This window comes from Pipistrellus hanaki, assembly GCF_964339955.1.
Source record: "Pipistrellus hanaki genome assembly, chromosome: X".
Classification (NCBI taxonomy): domain Eukaryota; kingdom Metazoa; phylum Chordata; class Mammalia; order Chiroptera; family Vespertilionidae; genus Pipistrellus; species Pipistrellus hanaki.
Window position 1 is genome coordinate 20,683,168 of NC_140524.1, and position 18,980 is coordinate 20,702,147.

The 18,980-nt window shown below is 39.7% G+C and overlaps 1 protein-coding gene across 1 annotated transcript; it reads left to right on the forward strand.

Moving 5' to 3' along the window:
- Positions 1–17,465: 17,465 nt before the first annotated feature.
- LOC311615583 (casein kinase I-like) lies at positions 17,466–18,443 on the forward strand (the record flags this gene model as incomplete). Its single annotated transcript, XM_084870919.1, has 1 exon — positions 17,466–18,443. The coding sequence occupies one exon, from the start codon at positions 17,466–17,468 to the stop codon at positions 18,441–18,443; it is 978 nt and encodes a 325-aa protein (XP_084727045.1).
- Between the last annotated feature and the right edge of the window lie 537 nt (positions 18,444–18,980).

The window sequence follows — 18,980 nt, forward strand, 5'->3', positions numbered from 1 at the left end:
AGAAATAGTCTCTTTTCTAATCCCTTCCCATCAAACTCCATCCCTCTACACACCCAAGACCTGCTATCCAGGAGCCCACCAAGAGTAACTTCATTAGAACAAAAGAGACTCCTATAACTCAGAAAATTTCATGGGATTTAGGAACTCTGTGTCAGGAACCAGAGTCAAAGGCCAAATATTAGAACAAAAGATACTGTTATAGCTTAGGAAATTACAAGGGTTTTACAAGCTCTTTGCTAGGAACCAAAAGCAGAGAACAATATACATATTTTCTTTTATTTCACATATATCATTTATACCTTTTAACTTTTCTTTTTAATCTCTGTGTCTTTATATTTAAACTTGGATTCTTGCAGGCAGAAAAATTTGCTTTATATAATAGCTAAACGTGTTTGCTTTTTAATTGGTATTTTTAGACCATTTACATTTCTCATAATTATTATTATTATTTTAAATCTATATCTTGTTATTTTCTTATTTCCATCTGTTTTTTTGTTTGTTTGTTTGTTTTTGGTTGTTGTTGTTGTTGTTCATTTTTTAATTTTTAGGCACTTTTTTAATTTAAATTTTATTTTTTTTAATTTCTTTATTGATTAAGGTGTTACATGTCTGTCCTTATTCCCCCATTACTAAGGTGACCAGACGTCCCGCTTTTGGCGGGACAGTCCTGATTTTTAACAATTTGTCCCACATCCCGCGGCATTTTAAAAAAGTACTGATCATCAGCTGCTTCTGACTGGCCTTTAGACCTAAACCCCACTTCTGAGGGTTAGTGTCTCTTTCCATGATCACTCTCTTGATCTTGGCTGCTATCCCATGATCGCAAGTAGAGATAACTGCTGTGGTCATTAATGTAATAGATATGCAGATAGTTTCCCCTTTTGTGCATTGTACAGCCGGACAATTCCCACATACTCTTTGCCTGCACCCTGTTGCGATTTTAGCAAGCAAGTGGCTCATTCTATGCAAAGATTAAACAGCCGGTCACCTTGGGATCCAGAGTACCACTGTGTCCTGTCTTCTCCACCCAAAGTATTTGTCAGGTACAGGCTACCACCTCGTGGGAAGAGGGGTTAGAGGACTTGTCAAGATTAATGAACCCTATCATGATATCATCGCCAATCTCCCTCTTCAGAGGATTTGAAACACAAGGAAGAGGAGTATAGTGTGTCATCCTTATATTTAGCTTATCAAAATTCTTCAGTAACAGGGGCCACTAAGATGTGTCTAACTGAGCCACTTTGGATTCAGGTTTGATAAGAAATTCTCCAACATTTTGGATTTCTGCAACATGTTTTTCTGGTAATGACTTGGACTCTTTTTTTTTTTTCTTTTTATGCTTCTTGGGCAAAATAACTGCTTCCATATCAGCCATGTTCCCTGGCAGAGTGTGCAAGTTGCGTGAGCCACCACCAAAAGAGCCTTAACAGCTTTTTAAAGACACCATTCACATACCATAAAATTTAAAATAGAAAATTCAATATTTTAGTATATTTATAATTATACATTATCACAATCCACAATCAATTTTAGAACATATTCATCATCCCAAAAATAAATCATGCACTCCTTAGCTATCATATCCCTTGAATCCCCTCCCCAGCTACCCCCAACCCAGACCAAGGCAGCCATTAGTATACATTCTGCCTCTCTATATTTGCTTATTCTGTATAGTTCATAGAAATGGAATCATAAAATATGTGGTCCTTTGTGACTGGTTTCTTTCACTTAACATGTTTCAAGATTCATCCATGTTATAGTGTGTATCAGTATTTCATTTATTTTTATTGACAAATAATATTTCATCAATTGTCTGTTCATTTTGTTTGGATGACAAACATTGAAAGTTTTAACTTCTGAATGCTAGATATTTTTTAATAAATATTTTTGAGCTTTATTCTGGGATGCAATTAAATTGGTTGGAAAATGTTTATCCTTTCAGATCTTGGTTTTGATACCTGTCAGAACAGTGTTTAATCTAAGGTCAATTTTGTCCTACTACTAAGGTAAAACCTTTCTGAATCCTCTATCAAATGCCAATGAATAATAAGCTTTTTCATTCTCACTCATGGAAATGGGAACTATTCAAGTCCTGTGTGAGACTAAGCATGGCCCGTCCCCCCATTCTCTGTCACAGCCAGGAAATTCCCTTCAGCAGTAAGCTGGAGTAATTGTAGGGCTTACTTAATTTGTTTCCTGTGACACGGGGATCACTGTTCTTCATTGTCTGATATACAGTGTCTTGAAAACCATTGTTGGTTTCATATATTTTGTATGGTTTTAAATTTCTTTCAGGCAAGAGGGTAAATTTAGTCTCTTTTTCTCAATCCTAGTCAGAGGCTGAAGACTTCCTTCAGTATCATGTTTTACCCCAAAGTTTGAGTTTTATAAAATAAAATAACTCTCATTTCCCAATCTTATTTCTTCTTTCACTGGGCAAAGAGAAATTTTTCTCAATAAGTTGGTTGTTGTTTTACTTTAATGTTTACACACACATGTATGTGTGTATATATTTTATGTATATGTATGTAAATATATACTCTCATTTGATATTCATACCATCCTTCTGAAATAGATGGTAGTAGTAAGATCCATGTTATGGACAGGTAAATTAAAACTCTGAGAATTTGTTTAAAGTGACTTTTCTTAAGTCACACAGCCCATATGTGAGGGAGTGCTCAAATCTGCTACAACCAAATCCCATTCTTTCCATCATTAACAATGTGAACTGTCAACCTCCAATGAAATGGGTTCAATTCCAACATCTTTTTTTCACCCATCACTCCTTTCTGTAGAGGAACAATGGTGATATGACTGATAAGATTCCCGGGCACTGGTTGGATCTGATTTTCTAATGTCTAAGTTCTTAGGAAGCCAGCTGAGACATTACTAACTGCTTGATCCAGTATAATCTATGAGGAAGTTCCAACAAGTTTTGAATAGTGGGGTGATGAGCACAGACCAGAAGAGATGGGATCAGATTGAAAATACAGGATTGAAGAAGGTACAGTACTGATTTGATCAATTAGTTTGGCCACAGGGTTACAGGTTAAAGAAGTCATAGATATGGAAGCTGCTAGTTAATTCATCTTCATGGTGAATTCAGATACTGAAAGCAAGAATGATGCTGTATGTCACATATGAGTAAGAAAGCCAGTCAGGACATGCAAAGAATAAAAGTCAGTACTTAGCAAGGTGTAGAATTCAGGAATATTGACATGAACTATAGTAGAATGAAGACACCCAAAGATAATGGAAGATTGGAAGTCTGAAAATCCAAGGACACTGGAACCAGATGATACTCAGGAATTGAAGGAAAAAAATGGTAAGGGGAAAAGATAAAATACTAGTAATAAGGAAGGGCCTCAAGCAAACTCAGTTTTGTTGTCTTTAGTTCACAACTTTGATATAGGCTCCTATTGGAGAATGTTGTGCTAATACTGAGATACTATTAACAATGTATACAGTTAAAGGACCCAGTGAAATACAAACATTCTGGCCTATCTATCCATTTTCTCCGTAAGATACCTGAGAGATAACTAGATGCAAGCCAAAACAAGGAAAACAAAGTAATGATTAATTATTACCTAAGATTTGAGTTCTAAATCCCAGTGTAAAAGTCAGGTGAGCATGCTTGGAGCACATTAAGCATATTTTTTTCTCTAGGCCAGAGACCTATGTGTTTCTCTTCCTTAAATGGAAACCCACATCTCAGAACTTTATCTTTCAAATATAACATTAAGAAATTTTTGTATCTTCTTCCCTGTATCCCAAAACTTATTGGAAATTCTTCAGAGATAGAATATACTGGACCAAGCAGTTAGGTCAGTTAAAGCATCATATCATTAGGGCCAAGGTTGGTGCCTCTAAGAACACACTTGAGTGACTTTAGGTCAGTAATATCTCTGTATAGGAAGGATACTACGATGATTATATATATATATATATATATATATATATATATATATATATATATCCTATATAATAAAGAGGGAATATGGAAATTGACCATCAGCACACAAGATAGCCGCCCCCTTACCGGCACCGGTTTGGCTCAGTGGTAGAGCGTCGATCTGCTGACTGAAAGGTTCCGGGTTCGATTCTGATCAAGAGCATGTACCTTGGTTGCGGGCACATCCCCAGTAGGGGGTGTGCAAGAGGCAGCTGGCCAATGATTCTCTCTCATCAATGTTTCTAACTCTCTATCCCTCTCTCTTCCTCTCTGTGAAAAATCAATAAAATATATTATAAAAAAAAAAAAAAAAAAGATGGCCGCCCCCATGTAGACACAAAGGGCAGTTGTGGGTGATCAGGCCAGCAGGGGAGGGCAGTTGGGAGGGATCAGTCCTTCAGGGGAGAGCAGTGGGGGGGGGGGAGGCAGGCCTACAGGGGAGGGCAATTGGGAGAACAGTTAGTGGCAACTAGGGGAGGACAGTTAGGGGCAACCAGGTCAGCAGGGGAGCAGTTGGGGGCAACCAGTTAGGGACAATTGGGCTGGCAGGGGAGCAGTTTGGCATAGATCAGGCTGGCAGGGGAGTGGTTAGGGGGTGAACAGGCTGGAAGACAGAAGCAGTTAGGGGCAATCCTGTAGGCAGGCAGACAAGTGGTTGGGAGCCAGCAGTCCTAGGCTGTGAGAGGGATATCTGACTGCCCGTTTAGGCCCGATTCTGGTGGGATTGGGCCTAAATGGGAAGTCTGATATCCCTTGAGGGGTCCCAGATTGGAGATGGTGCAGGCTGGGCTGAGGAATACACCCCCACAGTGCACTAATTTCATGCACAGGGCCTCTAGTAAATATATAAAAACTACAGTTCTGACCAGAGGATGCATATGCTGAAGCCACCTTTTAAATCCCAAATTAACAGTTTGTGTATAAGAAACTCTTGTTCGGGGTAAATGCCTCTGGGATCCAATAAAGAGACCTGAATTCTCTAAATTAGATTGTTCAAAGTATTGAAACATGCTGTCTTTTCAATATTAAAGAAGTATGACTTTGATCATAATTATTTTTACTATAAATGATTATTTCTATTACACTATCTCTCTAAGAAATTGTGCTAAAGGACTTCTTGAATCTTCTAAAATCAATTAATAGATATTACCAATGAAATGAATACTCAAATTACTTAGACTTCTTAATTAACTGAAAGAAGACCAATATTGCCTTTAATAATTGTGAAACAAGAAAGTAAATGAGATTTCATATATGGTGGCCAACAGGATAGCAGGGAGGGAGTGTGAGTGAGTAAAGAAGCAAGAGGGTCATGTGTGGTCATATGTGTTGTGTGTGTGTGTGGGGGGAGTGAGGGGTAGTTAGACATCACAAGAGTCTGGGGGAGTGGCAGATTAGGGTCTCCTAGACAGGGAGCCTCTGCTACTGTCCCAGGCACTCTCACACAAGTGGGGTTTTAGCATGCAGCACATGCCATCTTGTAGAAGGGAGCAACAGAGGCCAAAAGTGCAGCCAAACCAACACACAGATTGACCTAGTACAGCACCCTCAGACCTGTGCAGGGAGTCACTTGCAGCCATAATCCCCATGGAACCTTGCACTGACAGTGAGCAGTATAATGCAATGCTGTGGGTACCAGACATCTGCTGTGAGTGTATGCAAGAAAGACTTCCCAAGTGGTGCCTCCTTACCAGAGCCCAAACCTAGTGTCCCAGGATCTCACACTACAAGTTCCCAGGCTGTGAGTGCAAACCAGACCCACTCCTGCCTGATCTTCCATCCCAGTACAGAGCTGGAGACTGGTATGGACTCTGACCCCTGGCACCATCAGAGCCTCCTGTGGGTGCAAGCTCTGCCCCTGGCATGGACAAAGCCTTTGGGCTGGCATGGCCTCCTCCTTCCAGCATGCACAGAGCTGTCCCCAGGGGAGCACCCTACCCCCACCAATATCAGAGCTTCTGGTACAACCAGGTGTGCCCAGCCAAGGTCATAGGACCATGCTACTTGTGCATTGCCAAAGGATCTTAGGGAGCCATACTGTTTTGGGTTCCAGGACACCACAGTGAATTGCATGCTAGAGGGCTCTGGGCCCTCACAGGATGTCATATACCAGAGGAACTGTGCATATGCCCAAATAAAACACAAGAATCAGAAGTGGACAACTGAGGGACCAGAACCATGGGAGAAGGGGTTAAAATTCAGAGCAGAGACAATAAAGATGTGAAACTCAAGGCAATCCTAGCCTCTGGTCTAGAAAGTCCTGGATCATTGAACTGCTAGAGGCTTCAACCCCTCAGATCCAAAGCTGGGATCCTAGGGCCAGAAAGAGACAGCAAAAATGGGGAGAAAAAGAAACAAGACCTAAAGAAAAGAAAAGGAAGGATCAGCAGAAAAAGAACTAAATGACATGGAGGCAAACAGCATGTCAGAGAAAGAATTCAGAGTAAGAGTCATACAGTTCCTAAATGAGATAGATGAGAAAATCAATAACATGTGTAAGAATCAATAGGAAATTAAGAATGCTATAGCTAAAATAAAAAGCACAATGGAAAGTTTAAAGAGTAGACTATAAGAAGTGGGGGACCAAATCAGCGAGTTAGAATACAGAGTAGATAAAACACCCAATCTCGACAGCAATTGGAGAAAAAAATTAGAAAGCAAGAGGAGAGTTTAAGAGAGCTTTGTAACAACATGAAATGAAGCAACACCCATATAATAGCGGTGCTGGAAGGACAAGAAGAGGAGCAATAATTAGAAAAACAACTTGAAGAAATGAAGACAGAAAACTTCCCTGATTTGGGAAAGTAAAAAAATCACACAAGCACAAAGTGTTCCAAACAAGATAAATCCAAAAAGACCCAGACCAAGACACATCATAACTCCAATGCCAAACATTGACTAAGAGAGAATCTTAAGAGCTACAAGAGAGAGAGAGAGAGAGAGAGAGAGAGAGAGAGAGAGAGAGATTTACAAGGGATCTCCCATTAGATTATCAAATGATTTCTCAACAGAAATACATCAGGCCAGAAAATAATGGAAGGAAATTTACAAAGTTATGCAAAGCAAGGGACTAAATCCAAGAATACTCCACCCAGCAAGGCAATCATTCAAAATTGATGGTGAAATCAGTAGCTTCACAGACAAAAAAAAAGGGGGGGGGGAGTTTATCACTACCAAGCCAGCAATGCAAGAAACACTAAAGGGACTGTTGTAAAAAGAAGAAGTATAAAGGGGAGAAGGAACACAGGCATAAAGAACAAAAATTGCAACCAACAAGTACCTATACATAATAAATCTTAAACATAAATGGATTAAATGCTTCAATCAAAAGACACCAGGCAGCCTAATAAATAAGAAACCAGACCCATATATATATATGCTATCTACAAAAGATCCACCTCAAAACAAGGAATCATACAGACTGAAAGTAAAGGATAGAAAAAATATTCAGGAAAACAAAAATGAAAAAAAAAAAAACTGGGTTAGCAATACTTATATCTGACAAAACAGACTTCAAAGTGAAGGCCATAACAAAAGAAATGAATCCAGCATTGCCCTAATCTTAAAACCAGATAAAGATACTACAAAGAAAGAGAATTACCGGCCAACATCCTTAATGAACACAGATGTTAAAATACTCAACAAAATATTAGCAAATTAGGTCCAGAATTACATTAGAAAGATCATACACCATGATCAAGTGGGATTTATTCTGGGGATGCAAGGCTGGGCAATATCTGCAAATCAATAAACATGATACAACATATAAACAAACTGAGAGATAAAAATCACATAATCATATTAATTGATGCAGAAAAAGCTTTGACAAAATCCAATACCTTTTCTTGATGAAAATTCTCAGCAAAGTGGGAATAGAGGGATCATACCTCAACATAATAAAAGCCTTATATGACAAACCAACAGCTAACATCTTATTCAATGGGCAAAACTAAAACCATTTCCTCTAAGAACAGGAACAAGAAAGGGATGCACACTTTCAAAACTTCTGTTCACCGTAGTACTGGAAGTACTAGCCATAGCAATCAGACAACAAGAAGAACTAAATGGCATTCAAATTGGAAAAGAATTAAAACTATCATTATTCACAGATGGCATGATATTGTACATAGGAAACCCTAAAGACTCAATCAAAAAACTATTAGACTTAATAAATGAAGTTGACAATGTATCAGGATACAAAATTTACACCCAGAAATCTATGGCTTTTTTTTTAACCAATAATGAATCCACAGAAAGAGAAATTAAAATAATCCCTTATATCACTGCAACAACAAAAAAATGAAGATACCTAGGAATAAACTTAACCACCAAAGCAAAAGACCTGTACTCATAAACTACAGTATATTGAAAAAAAAAAGAGAGAGGAAGACATAAACAAATGGAAGAATATACTGTATTCATGGATTGGTAGAATCAACATCATTAAAATGTCCATACTACCCAAAGCTATCTATAGATATAATGCAATCCCCATTAAAATGCCAACGGCATATTTCCCAGATCTAGAACAAACTTTCTAAAAGTTCACATGGAATAAAAAAAAATACCCCAAATAGCCATACTTATCTTGAAAAAGAAGAACAAAGTTAGAGGGATCACAGATATTAAGCTATATTTCAAAGCCACTGTTCTTAAAACCACCTAGTACTGGCACAAGAACATACATATAGATGAATGGAACAGATAAGAGAACCCAGAAATAGACCCAAGCCAAGAGAGCCCACAACATGGGAGAACATATTTGCCAATGTTATATCCAATAAGGGTCTAATCTCCAAAATTTACAGGGGATTATTAACACATCTTAACAAAAGGAAGACAATCCAATCAACAAAATGGGTAAAGAACCTAAATAGACACTTTTTGAAACTGGATATAAAAAAGATCAAGAGACATGAAAACATGTTCAAAGTCACTAATCATTGAGAGATACAAATCAAAACAATGAAATACCATTTCACAAGTGTTAGAATGGCTATCATCAACAAATCAACAAATGGCAAGTGCTGGTGAGGGTATGGAGAATAAGAAGCTCTCGTGCACTGCTGGTGGGAATGCAAACTGGTACAGCCACTATGGAGAACAATATGGATTTCCCTCAAAAAATTAAAAATGGCCGAAACCGGTTTGGCTCAGTGGCAGAGCGTCGGTCTGTGGACTGAAAGGTCCCGGGTTCAATTCCAGTCAGGGGCATGTACGTTGGTTGCTGGCACATCCCCGGTAGGGAGTGTGCAAAAGGCAGCTGCTCGATGTTTCTCTCTCATCGACGTTTCTAGCTCTCTATCTCTCTCCCTTCCTCTCTGTAAAAAATCAATAAAATATATTTTTAAAAAATTAAAAATTGAACTTCCGTTTGACCCAATAATCTCACTTCTAGGAATATATCCCAAGAAACTAGAAACATCAATTAGAAAGGATATATGCACCCCTATGTTCATAGCAGCACAATTCACCATAGCTAAGATTTGGAAACAGCCTAAGTGCTCATAAGTAGATGAGTGGATTAAAAAACAATGGTACATCTACACAATGGAATACTACGCTGTGGTAAAAAAGTTCTTAACATTTGCAATAGCATGAATGGAAATGGAGATCATTATACTAAGTGAAATAAGCCAGTCAGAGAAAAATAAACATCGCATGATCTTACCCATTTGTGGAACATAATGAGCGTCATAAACTGATGAACAAAAACAGATCCAGAGACAAGGTAGTACTGAACAGACCGTCCAACCTCAGAGAGAAGGCAGGGGATGAGGGGTTAGAGATCAACCAAAGGACTTGTATGCATGCATATTAACATAACCGAGCTTGCCCTCAGGGGTGAGAATGGTCTGGGGGTGGGTCAATGAGGAAAAAAGGAGATATGTAATACTTTAAACAATAAAAAAGAGGTGAAGAGACATGAAACATTCTCAAAGTCACTAATCATGTGAGAGATGCAATTCAAAACAAGGAGATACCATCTCATCTGTGTCAGAATGGCAATCATCAACAAATCCACAAATGACAAGTGTTAGAGAAGCCATGGTAAAAAAGGAGCTCTCATACACTGATGGTGGGAATGCAGACTGGTGCAACCACTGTGGAAAACAGTATGGAGTTTCCTCAAAAAAATTAAAAATGAAGCTTCCATTTGACCCAGTAATTCCACTTCTAGGAATATATCCCCAAAAATCAGAAACATCGATCAGAAAGGATATCTGCAGCCCTATGTTCACAACAGCACAATTTACAATAGCTAAGATTCATACACAGCCTACGTGCCCATCAGCAGCTGAGTGGATTCTGTGGTATATATACACAATGGAATACTACACTTCTGTGAAAAACAAAGTAATCTTATCTTTCACAACAGCATGGATGGACATAGAGAGCATTATACTAAGCTAATGAAGCCAGTTGGAGAAAGATATATATCACATGATCTCATTCATTTGTGGAATATAATGAGCAACATACACTGATGAAAAAAAAATAGATTCAGAGACCTAGAAACATTGATCAGACGGTCAAACTTCAGAGAGAAGGCAGGGGAAATGGTGAGGGGATAAGAGATCAACCAAAGAACTTGTGTGCAAGCATATAAGCATAACCCATGGCACAGAAAGTAGGGGGTGAGGGAATATGTTGGAGGTTGTGGTGGTTGGGGATAGGTCAATGGGGGAAATATGAGACCTATCTAATACTATATGTAACTAGGGGCCCAGTGCATGAAATTTGTGCAATTGGAGGGGTCCTTCAGCCCAGCCTGCCCCATCTCACATACTGGGAGCCCTCAGGGGATGTCATACTGATGGCTTAGGCCCACTTCCCATTGGAATGGGCTCAGGCTTCCCAGGCTTTAGGCTTGGGCAGGGGGGGCCCTCCCATCATAGGCTCAGCCCCTTCCCAAGCCTAAAGCCTCCACCCAAGGCTTTAGGCTTGGGACGGGGGCCCCCCACCCCTCCAATCACTGGCTTGGCCCCTTCACAGGCCTAAAACCTCCTCCTGAGGCTTTAGGCTTGGGAAGGGCCCCTCAACCCCCACCCCTCAATGGCCAGCTGGGAGTGACGTGTAACTCATACAAATTAACAAAAGGAAGATAAACAATCCAATCCCTGAGAGGTTCCCAGGACACAGATATGTATGTAAATTAACGACCATCTTTGTTGGGTTAATTTGCATACTCGCTCTGATTGGCTGTGGGCATAGCAGAGGTATGATCAATTTGCGTTTCTCTATTATTAGGTAAGATACTTTAAATAATAAAGAATTTAAAATAAAGACCTGAATAGCCCCAGCTATCCTGAGAAAGAAGAACAAAGTTGGAGAGATCACAATACCAGGTATTAAGCTATATTAAAAATCCACTGTTCTCAAAATTGCCTGCTACTGACACAAGAACAGACATAGAGAACAATGGAACAGAACAGAGAACCCAGAAATTGACCCAAGCCATTATGCTCAATTAATATTTGACAGAGGAGGCAAGAGCATACAATGGATTCAAGACAGTCTCTTCAATAAATGGTGCTGAGATAATTAGATAGTTATATGCAAAAAAATGAAACTAGACCACCAACTTACACTATACACAAAAATAAACTCAAAATGGGTAAGATGGGAAACATAAAAATCTTATAAGAATCCATAGGCAGCAAAACATCAGATATATGTCATAATAATACTTTTACCTATAACAGCTCCTAGGACAGTGGAAACTAAGAAGAAAATAAACAAATAGGACTAAATCAAAATAAAAAGCTCCTGCACAGCAAAAGAAACCATAAACAAAACAACAAGAGAGCCCACTGCATGGGAGAACATATTTGCCAATGTTATCTCTCATAAGGGTTTAATCTCCAAAATTTATAGGGAACTCATACAAATTAATAAAAGGATTATAAACAATCCAATCAAAAAGTGGGCAAAGAACTTAAAATATACACTTTTCAAAAGTGGACATACAGAAGGCCAAGAGACATATGAAAACATGCTCAAAGTCACTAATCGCCTGAGAGATACAAATCAAAACAACAATGAGGTACCATCTCACACCTGTCAGAATGACTATCATCAACAAATCAACAAACAAGTGCTGGCAAGGATGTGGAGAAAAAGGAACCCTTGTGTACTGCTGTGAGAATGCGGACTGGTGCTACCATTGTGGAAATCAGTATGGAGTTTCCTCAGAAAATTAAAAATGGAGCTCCCATTTGACCTAGTAATCCCACTTCTAAGAATATAGCCCAAGAAATCAGAAACACCAATCATAAAGTATATATGCACCCTTAGCAGCACCATTTATAATAGTTAAGACTTTGAAACAGTTTAAATGCCCATCAGCAAATGAGTGGATTAAAAAGTGGTACATCTACAAAATGGAATACTATGCCCTCTAGTAACTGTATAAATAGTCCCGTAATTAAGATCTCCAGAATTATTTCAATTGAGCATACAATATATTTCCACCAGCACCATTACTGATACCCTAGGCTACAGATTTTTTTGTGGGGACAAAATGAAAGGTTATCCTGAAAAACAATATAGAGTATATAAATATTCCATCTTGTTTTTATTAGAAACAAAATGCTGAATAATATAACTGACCAGTAAAGAAGATACAGATGGATCTAAAGCATGAAGTTAAGGTAAAGTTCAACCAGACTATAACTAGTTGGTTCACCAAAAGGTAAGTTGCAGGGCTAAAAAGACACATAGTGAGCAAGCCGAGGGACAACCATCCACAAGGTAGCCATTCAAATATGACCAGAAGCTAGAGATATGCTAGAACATAACTTCAGGAGAGCCTCTAGGGGCAGCTAGCTCCCCACTTTTGCCCCCAGTTTCTGAGTAATATCATATTGCCACCATCCACAGGACAGAGAATCATTTTCCCTCTAAAACCCAGCCCTTAAATTTCATTTCTCTGATAGCTTTCCTACCCCACACTCCACTTTTTTAGAGCAACTTAATGGCATTCACTACTTTTCTTCCACTTCATAACAAACTGCTCCTTAGTCTCCTCAGATTGTAACCGGACCACCAAGGGGTCCAGGCTGCCTGTCGCTACTTGAGCCAATTAAGTATGGACAGGGTTGAATCATATATGAGCATTTATTCCAATACTGCATTATGGGAGAACATCCGGTCACCCACAAAAATCTGCTCTGCACCCCACCATAAGCCAGCTGCTATTTTGGGTAGAAAGAACAAAATGTATGTAGGAAAGTAGATATCACAGATACAGGAAAGTGGGCACAGGATAATCATTACAGGTTACAAATCATGCAGGCTGGGTGGGCAGGGGCCACAGAGGGCAGAATCTGAGTGTCTACTGGCACCTCCAGATCAGATTACAGGTAATAGGGGATGGGAGTTGTAAATAGCAGGTGCCTCTGGGACTAGTTTGTTTCAGCTGAGAGATTATAAATCTTACCACAATGACAGGCAGTTCTCTGGACAGGATGATAGACTGTATTCTGATGTGAACTCCCTTGTCCCAGGGCATGGAACTCCAAGCCAGGTGAAAATGTGCTTTCTCTAATCAGAACAAAACAATCATGGTTAACAGAGCATGATTAATATTTATATTATTGTAGCTGGTCCCCAATATTCTATTTCTGCCCCTAACAAGATCATCTTTGTTTCACCATTCTTATATTCTATAGCCCATTCTTTGACTCTTTAGATTATTGCCTTTATTGCCTTCTATTATTTCATCTCCATAGGGTTGAGCTAGTTTCCTCTGATAAATAAATGCTTGAAACACAGAGGCTTTATCTATTCTGGGCTCAGACTCATTCTCATTCTCATCTTCAAGCTGAAAGTGCTCTCCTAGAAACTTTGTGATTCCCAAGTCAAAAGTGTTCCCTGTACAATGTCTGCAGAAAGTCTGAACTAGATCTTCTTCTGCCCAGTAATCAGGAGCTAATCTTTCTCCCCTCAATTCTAGCAGCTGCTTCAGTCCTACAATACATTCAGTCCCTGAGCAGCTGCAAGACCTAACTTAATTACCATCTCTAGGACTCCATGGCTTTGACAACAATTCCCTTCCCCCAGCCTGTTTGTACCACCTGAGGCTTACAACGCAACCTCTCTAGGACAATTGTCTCTCCTCAGGGAATAGGAATACACAACAATAACAATCCAAAACTCAATTATAAGTCAATTCCTCTGGTTCCAGACAGACAGCAGTTCCCACATCTACATATGAATTTAAAGAGAGGAGCTCTGCCAGATAGAATGCAGAAAAATTAAGGCTTTGTAGTGTAATCCACATGACACAAAGAGAACAAGGTGGCTTTTCCTATAAACTAAAGTAGAAGCCACCCTACTCCATGGCTTCCAAAATACCTCAAATGAAAAGCAAAGAGAGAAAAAATAGTTTTCTAGTCATAAAGAATTCATTTAATGTTTATATCTTCATAATAGTTTGAAAGTGTTGATACAATAGTGCAATCTTATTTTGTTGATGTAATGTTCTCAGGACTCTAAAATAAATTTGTTCAAATTCCTTAATATATTAGTATATGAAATTACGGTGTTGTGGTTAAGAACACAGGCTCTGGATATAGTATACCTGGATTTGAAATCTCAGATCTGTCACTTAGGCAAGTACAGTTGACTCTTCAACAACTTCATGGGTCCAGTTATGCATGAATTTTTTTTCAATAAATATAGTCAGCTCATTGTTTCCTTTGGTTTTTCATCTTCATATTCAACCAAGCACTGATGGAAAACAGTACTTTCACGTTCCCAAACGCAGTTTTACAATCTCAGATTCCCAAATGCTGATTGAAAATACTGTTGCTTGGATTGTGAATGAAAATGGCCATTGTCATTAAATTTTGGAGGAGCCAAAAGTTGATAAATATACTTTCACAATAATCCTGCAAGGTCACTGTGAATTATTTTACTCCTCAGAGTTCTGTCCTAGAAAATAGCTTCATGGAAGGAGTTAAGCCTAGCCCTGTTATATGCATACTAGAGGCCCGGTGCACAAAATTCGTGCACAAGGAGGAGGGGGTTCCTCAGCCCGGCCTGCAACCTCTTGCAATCTGGGACCCCTTGGGGGATGTCCTACTGCCTGTGAGATCGGGACTAAACTTGGAGTTGGACATCCCTCTCACAATCCAGGACTGCTAGCTCCTAACCGCTTGCCTACCTGCCTGCCTGATCACCCTTAACCACTCTGCCTGCCTTCCTGATCACTCCTAACCACTCTACCTGCCTGATCACCCCTAATTGCTCACCTTCTTACTTTCCTGATCACCCCTAACTGCCTCTGCCTTGGCCCTTGACACCTCGGCTTCATCTGGAAGGACAACTGGAATGACATCTGGAAGGTTGTTTGGCTGTCTGGTCTAATTAGCATATTACACTTTTATTATTATAGATAGCAAGGACCTCATGCTCATTAATGTACCTCAGCTTGCATGTCCAAGTACTGTCTACAGCAAGCATGTCAAACTCATGGCCCACAGGCCACATGCAGCTCATAAGAAATATTTTTGTGGCCTAGCCAATATAACAGTATGTAACAAACATTTTAAGAAAAATTTCATAACTTAATTTTTATAATATCCTGTTATATATAACTAGTGGCCCAGAGCACATATTCATCCACATTAAAAAGAAATTAATTAGAATAAATATTTTAATCTTGCTATTCATTCTTTCTCTATTCTAGAAGTGTCAACCAAAGTTATGATTAACAATGACAGATCGAAACACAAATGTGTGATTGGCGCCAGCAAGAGCTTTATATGTATCATGCATACATGAGTCAACTTAGCCTTTTATAGATATAGAACAAACTTGCTTAATTCGACCTGCTTTCTGATTTAGCTAAACTTTTTCCAGCCCAGTGAAGCACCCCAACTTCTCTTTCAGGTAATTGTTAACAACACAGCAGTAAATATCAATACAAAGCAGATTATTATTGTAGATCACTCAGGAAGAACAAAGGATAAAATATTTAACTGTAGCAGTTTTTTACTATATCCTATGCAGTGAGAAAACCTGAAGTAATTTTCAAGGTCCACCATTTCTTACTTTTTTTTAGTTGGGTCAAGTTTCTAAACTTTCTAAATCTCCATTTTTCTGCTAATAGAAAGAAAATAGGATTCCATCGAGTTTCATATCTATCTACTCCAGGACTTCTGTGAGGATAAATAAGACAAGGCATGGGAAAGCACTTCACAGACATTCAGTTAAAGTGTAAAGTATTTCCAAGTTGATAAATTGTTCCTGGTCCAAAGAAACTGCAATGAGGCTAGTTGCTAGGGAGAGGAAGCTGGGCATTGCTACATGATATCATTACCTGGACAGAGGGAGGGACACTTAGCATATTAGCCATAGGTAGATAGATTAGATAGATAGATAAATAGATAGATAGATAGATAGATAAATAGATAGGTAGATGATGATAGATAGATGATAGATAGATATAGATAGATTATTAATAATGAACTACAATGTTTGCTAATGACTACTATAATCATGTTTCATTCATTTCCCTTAGGCGCCTTATGTAGAGGTGCATCATTTCTCTCCACTAATACTACCAGCGAATATTTTAGCAGCTTATTGCCATGTCATTAGTCTTCTACTGACTTGTTTGGTGTGCACAACAGGAAATATTTCACTTTTGGAGAACAAGAAAATTAGGTTTACTTGCATTATATTTATTAATTTGTGCAGTTATTCAGTGTCTGGTAAGTTAATGTTCAAGAAAAAATATTAATTTTTATTAAAATGTTATTTTAGATTCATCCCAAAGGAATGATTCTCCAATGGTGGGATTGCTGATACTACAGTGAACCAGGTGAGAATACTCAGGCCCAGAACAGTGAAATAATTAGTCCAAGATCACAGAGCTAATGGCGGCTTCAGCACAGTAAGGAAATGGTGGCATCAGCCTCGTGAGAGGATCCCCTGGATTGAAGCCAGAGGACTGAAGCCGGAAGTTCAAGCCTGAAGCTGCATGCCAGAAGCTACAAGCTGGCCACAGCGGTATTGGCGCTGTGACGCACTGGACTTCTCACCTCACCCGCCCCCTCAGCGTGCCCCTGACGTGCCCTCAGCGTGCCCCTGGCGTGCCCTCAGCGTGCCCCTGACGTCCCCTCTGCGTGCCGCTGGCGTGCCTTCAGCGTGCTCCCAGCATTCCCTCAGCTGGTCTTCACTGCTCCCTCGGTGCGGCCATTTTTCCAGCCTCAGGCGAAAGCCCGGCGGCCGGAAAGTCCTGAGGGAAGTGCAGAGATAGCCGAGCAGCCTGGTGACCGCCAGAACCCTTCACAAATTGCGGCCTGGCAAAAAAGAACCCTGATTAAGCAGCGGCGTCGTCGATCAGGTACCTCTTGTTGGATTGTGGGCCCTGTAACGCCCGCCCGAGAGCTACCATTTTTCCAGCAGCTCTCCGCCACAGCCCCAGAGGCCTCGGTGAGGCGTCGGTGAGGCGTTGGTGAGGCGTTGGGATTTGGCCTTAGCCGGGTCTTTGTCTCTCAAGATGGCTAGCAGTAGCGTCTCCAAAGCTGAATTCATTGTCGGCGGGAAATATAAATTGATTCGAAAGATCGGGTCTGGCTCCTTCGGGATCGTTTATCTGGCGGTCAATATCACCAATGGTGAGGGGGTCGCAGTGAAGGTAGAATCTCAGAAGGCCAGGCACCCCCAGTTGATGCACGAGAACAGACTCTATAAGATTCTTCAGGGTGGGATTGGCATCCCCCGCATACGGTGGTTTGGGCAGGAAAAAGACTATAATGCTCTGGTCATGGATCTTCTTGGACCCAGCCTGGAAGACCTCTTCAATTACTGTAATAGAAGCTTCTCAATGAAAACTGTACTTATGCTAGCTGACCAGATGCTAAGTAGAATTGAATATTTGCATACAAAGAACTTTATACACAGAGACATTAAACCCGATAATTTCGTAATGGGCGTCGGGCGTCACTGTCATAAGTTATATCTCGTTGATTTTGGGTTGGCCAAAAAGTACAGAGACAACAGAACAAAGCAACACATACCATACAGAGAAGATAAAAATCTCACTGGTACTGTCCGATATGCTAGCATCAATGCACATCTTGGCATTGAACAGAGTCGCCGGGATGACTTGGAATCGTTAGGGTATGTTCTGATGTATTTTAATAGAACCAACCTGCCATGGCAAGGGATAACGGCTGCAACAAAGAAACAGAAATATGAAAAGATTTGTGAAAAGAAGATGGCCACAGATGTTTTATGTAATGACTATCCTGCAGAATTTGCTATGTACTTAAACTATTGTCGTGGGCTGCGCTTTGAGGAAACCCCAGATTACGCGTATCTGAAGCAGCTCTTCCACACCCTTTTCAGGAACCTGAACCTCAGTTATGACTTTGCATTTGATTGGACATTATTAAAGCAGAAAGCAGCGCAGCAGGCAGCCTCTTCAAGCGGGCAGCCTCAACTGGCCCAAATCCCACAGGTTAAGCATGAATGAAGGAATAGAAGGAGCAGTGCAGCAGCATTCGTTTCTCCCCAAATTTAGAAATTTTAGTCCATGTGTATACTAGCCAATGGTTATGGACAACCGGTTACTTGTTCTAAAGAACTTACTTTACATATAAGTATTGGGCAGCATTGGTGATGCTATGAGTTGTATCTGCTGTAATTGTGAATATTAACTGAAGTAGTAAAACATGGTGTCCAGTTTTCTATTGTATTTTTACAAGTTGAAAAGTTAATAAATGGTTGGTTTACAAAAATTGGTGGAGAAATTGTACATATACTAAGTTTTGTTAAAATCTTTTACTTTGAACTATTCTGCTTGAAATCTCATTTCAGAAGAGGAGCATGAACAGTCTTCAGCCAAAGTTGTGGTTGTAAATGTTCACAATTGTGCATTCTTAGGGCTTATTCATCCCTGTGGTTTGCATTTGTTCACTTAAATCATTCTTAAAATGGTTGGTTTCTTGTTTGCAAGCCTGCTGATAGGGTAGCAACCAAAGATTTATTTGAGTATATGTAAGACTACATG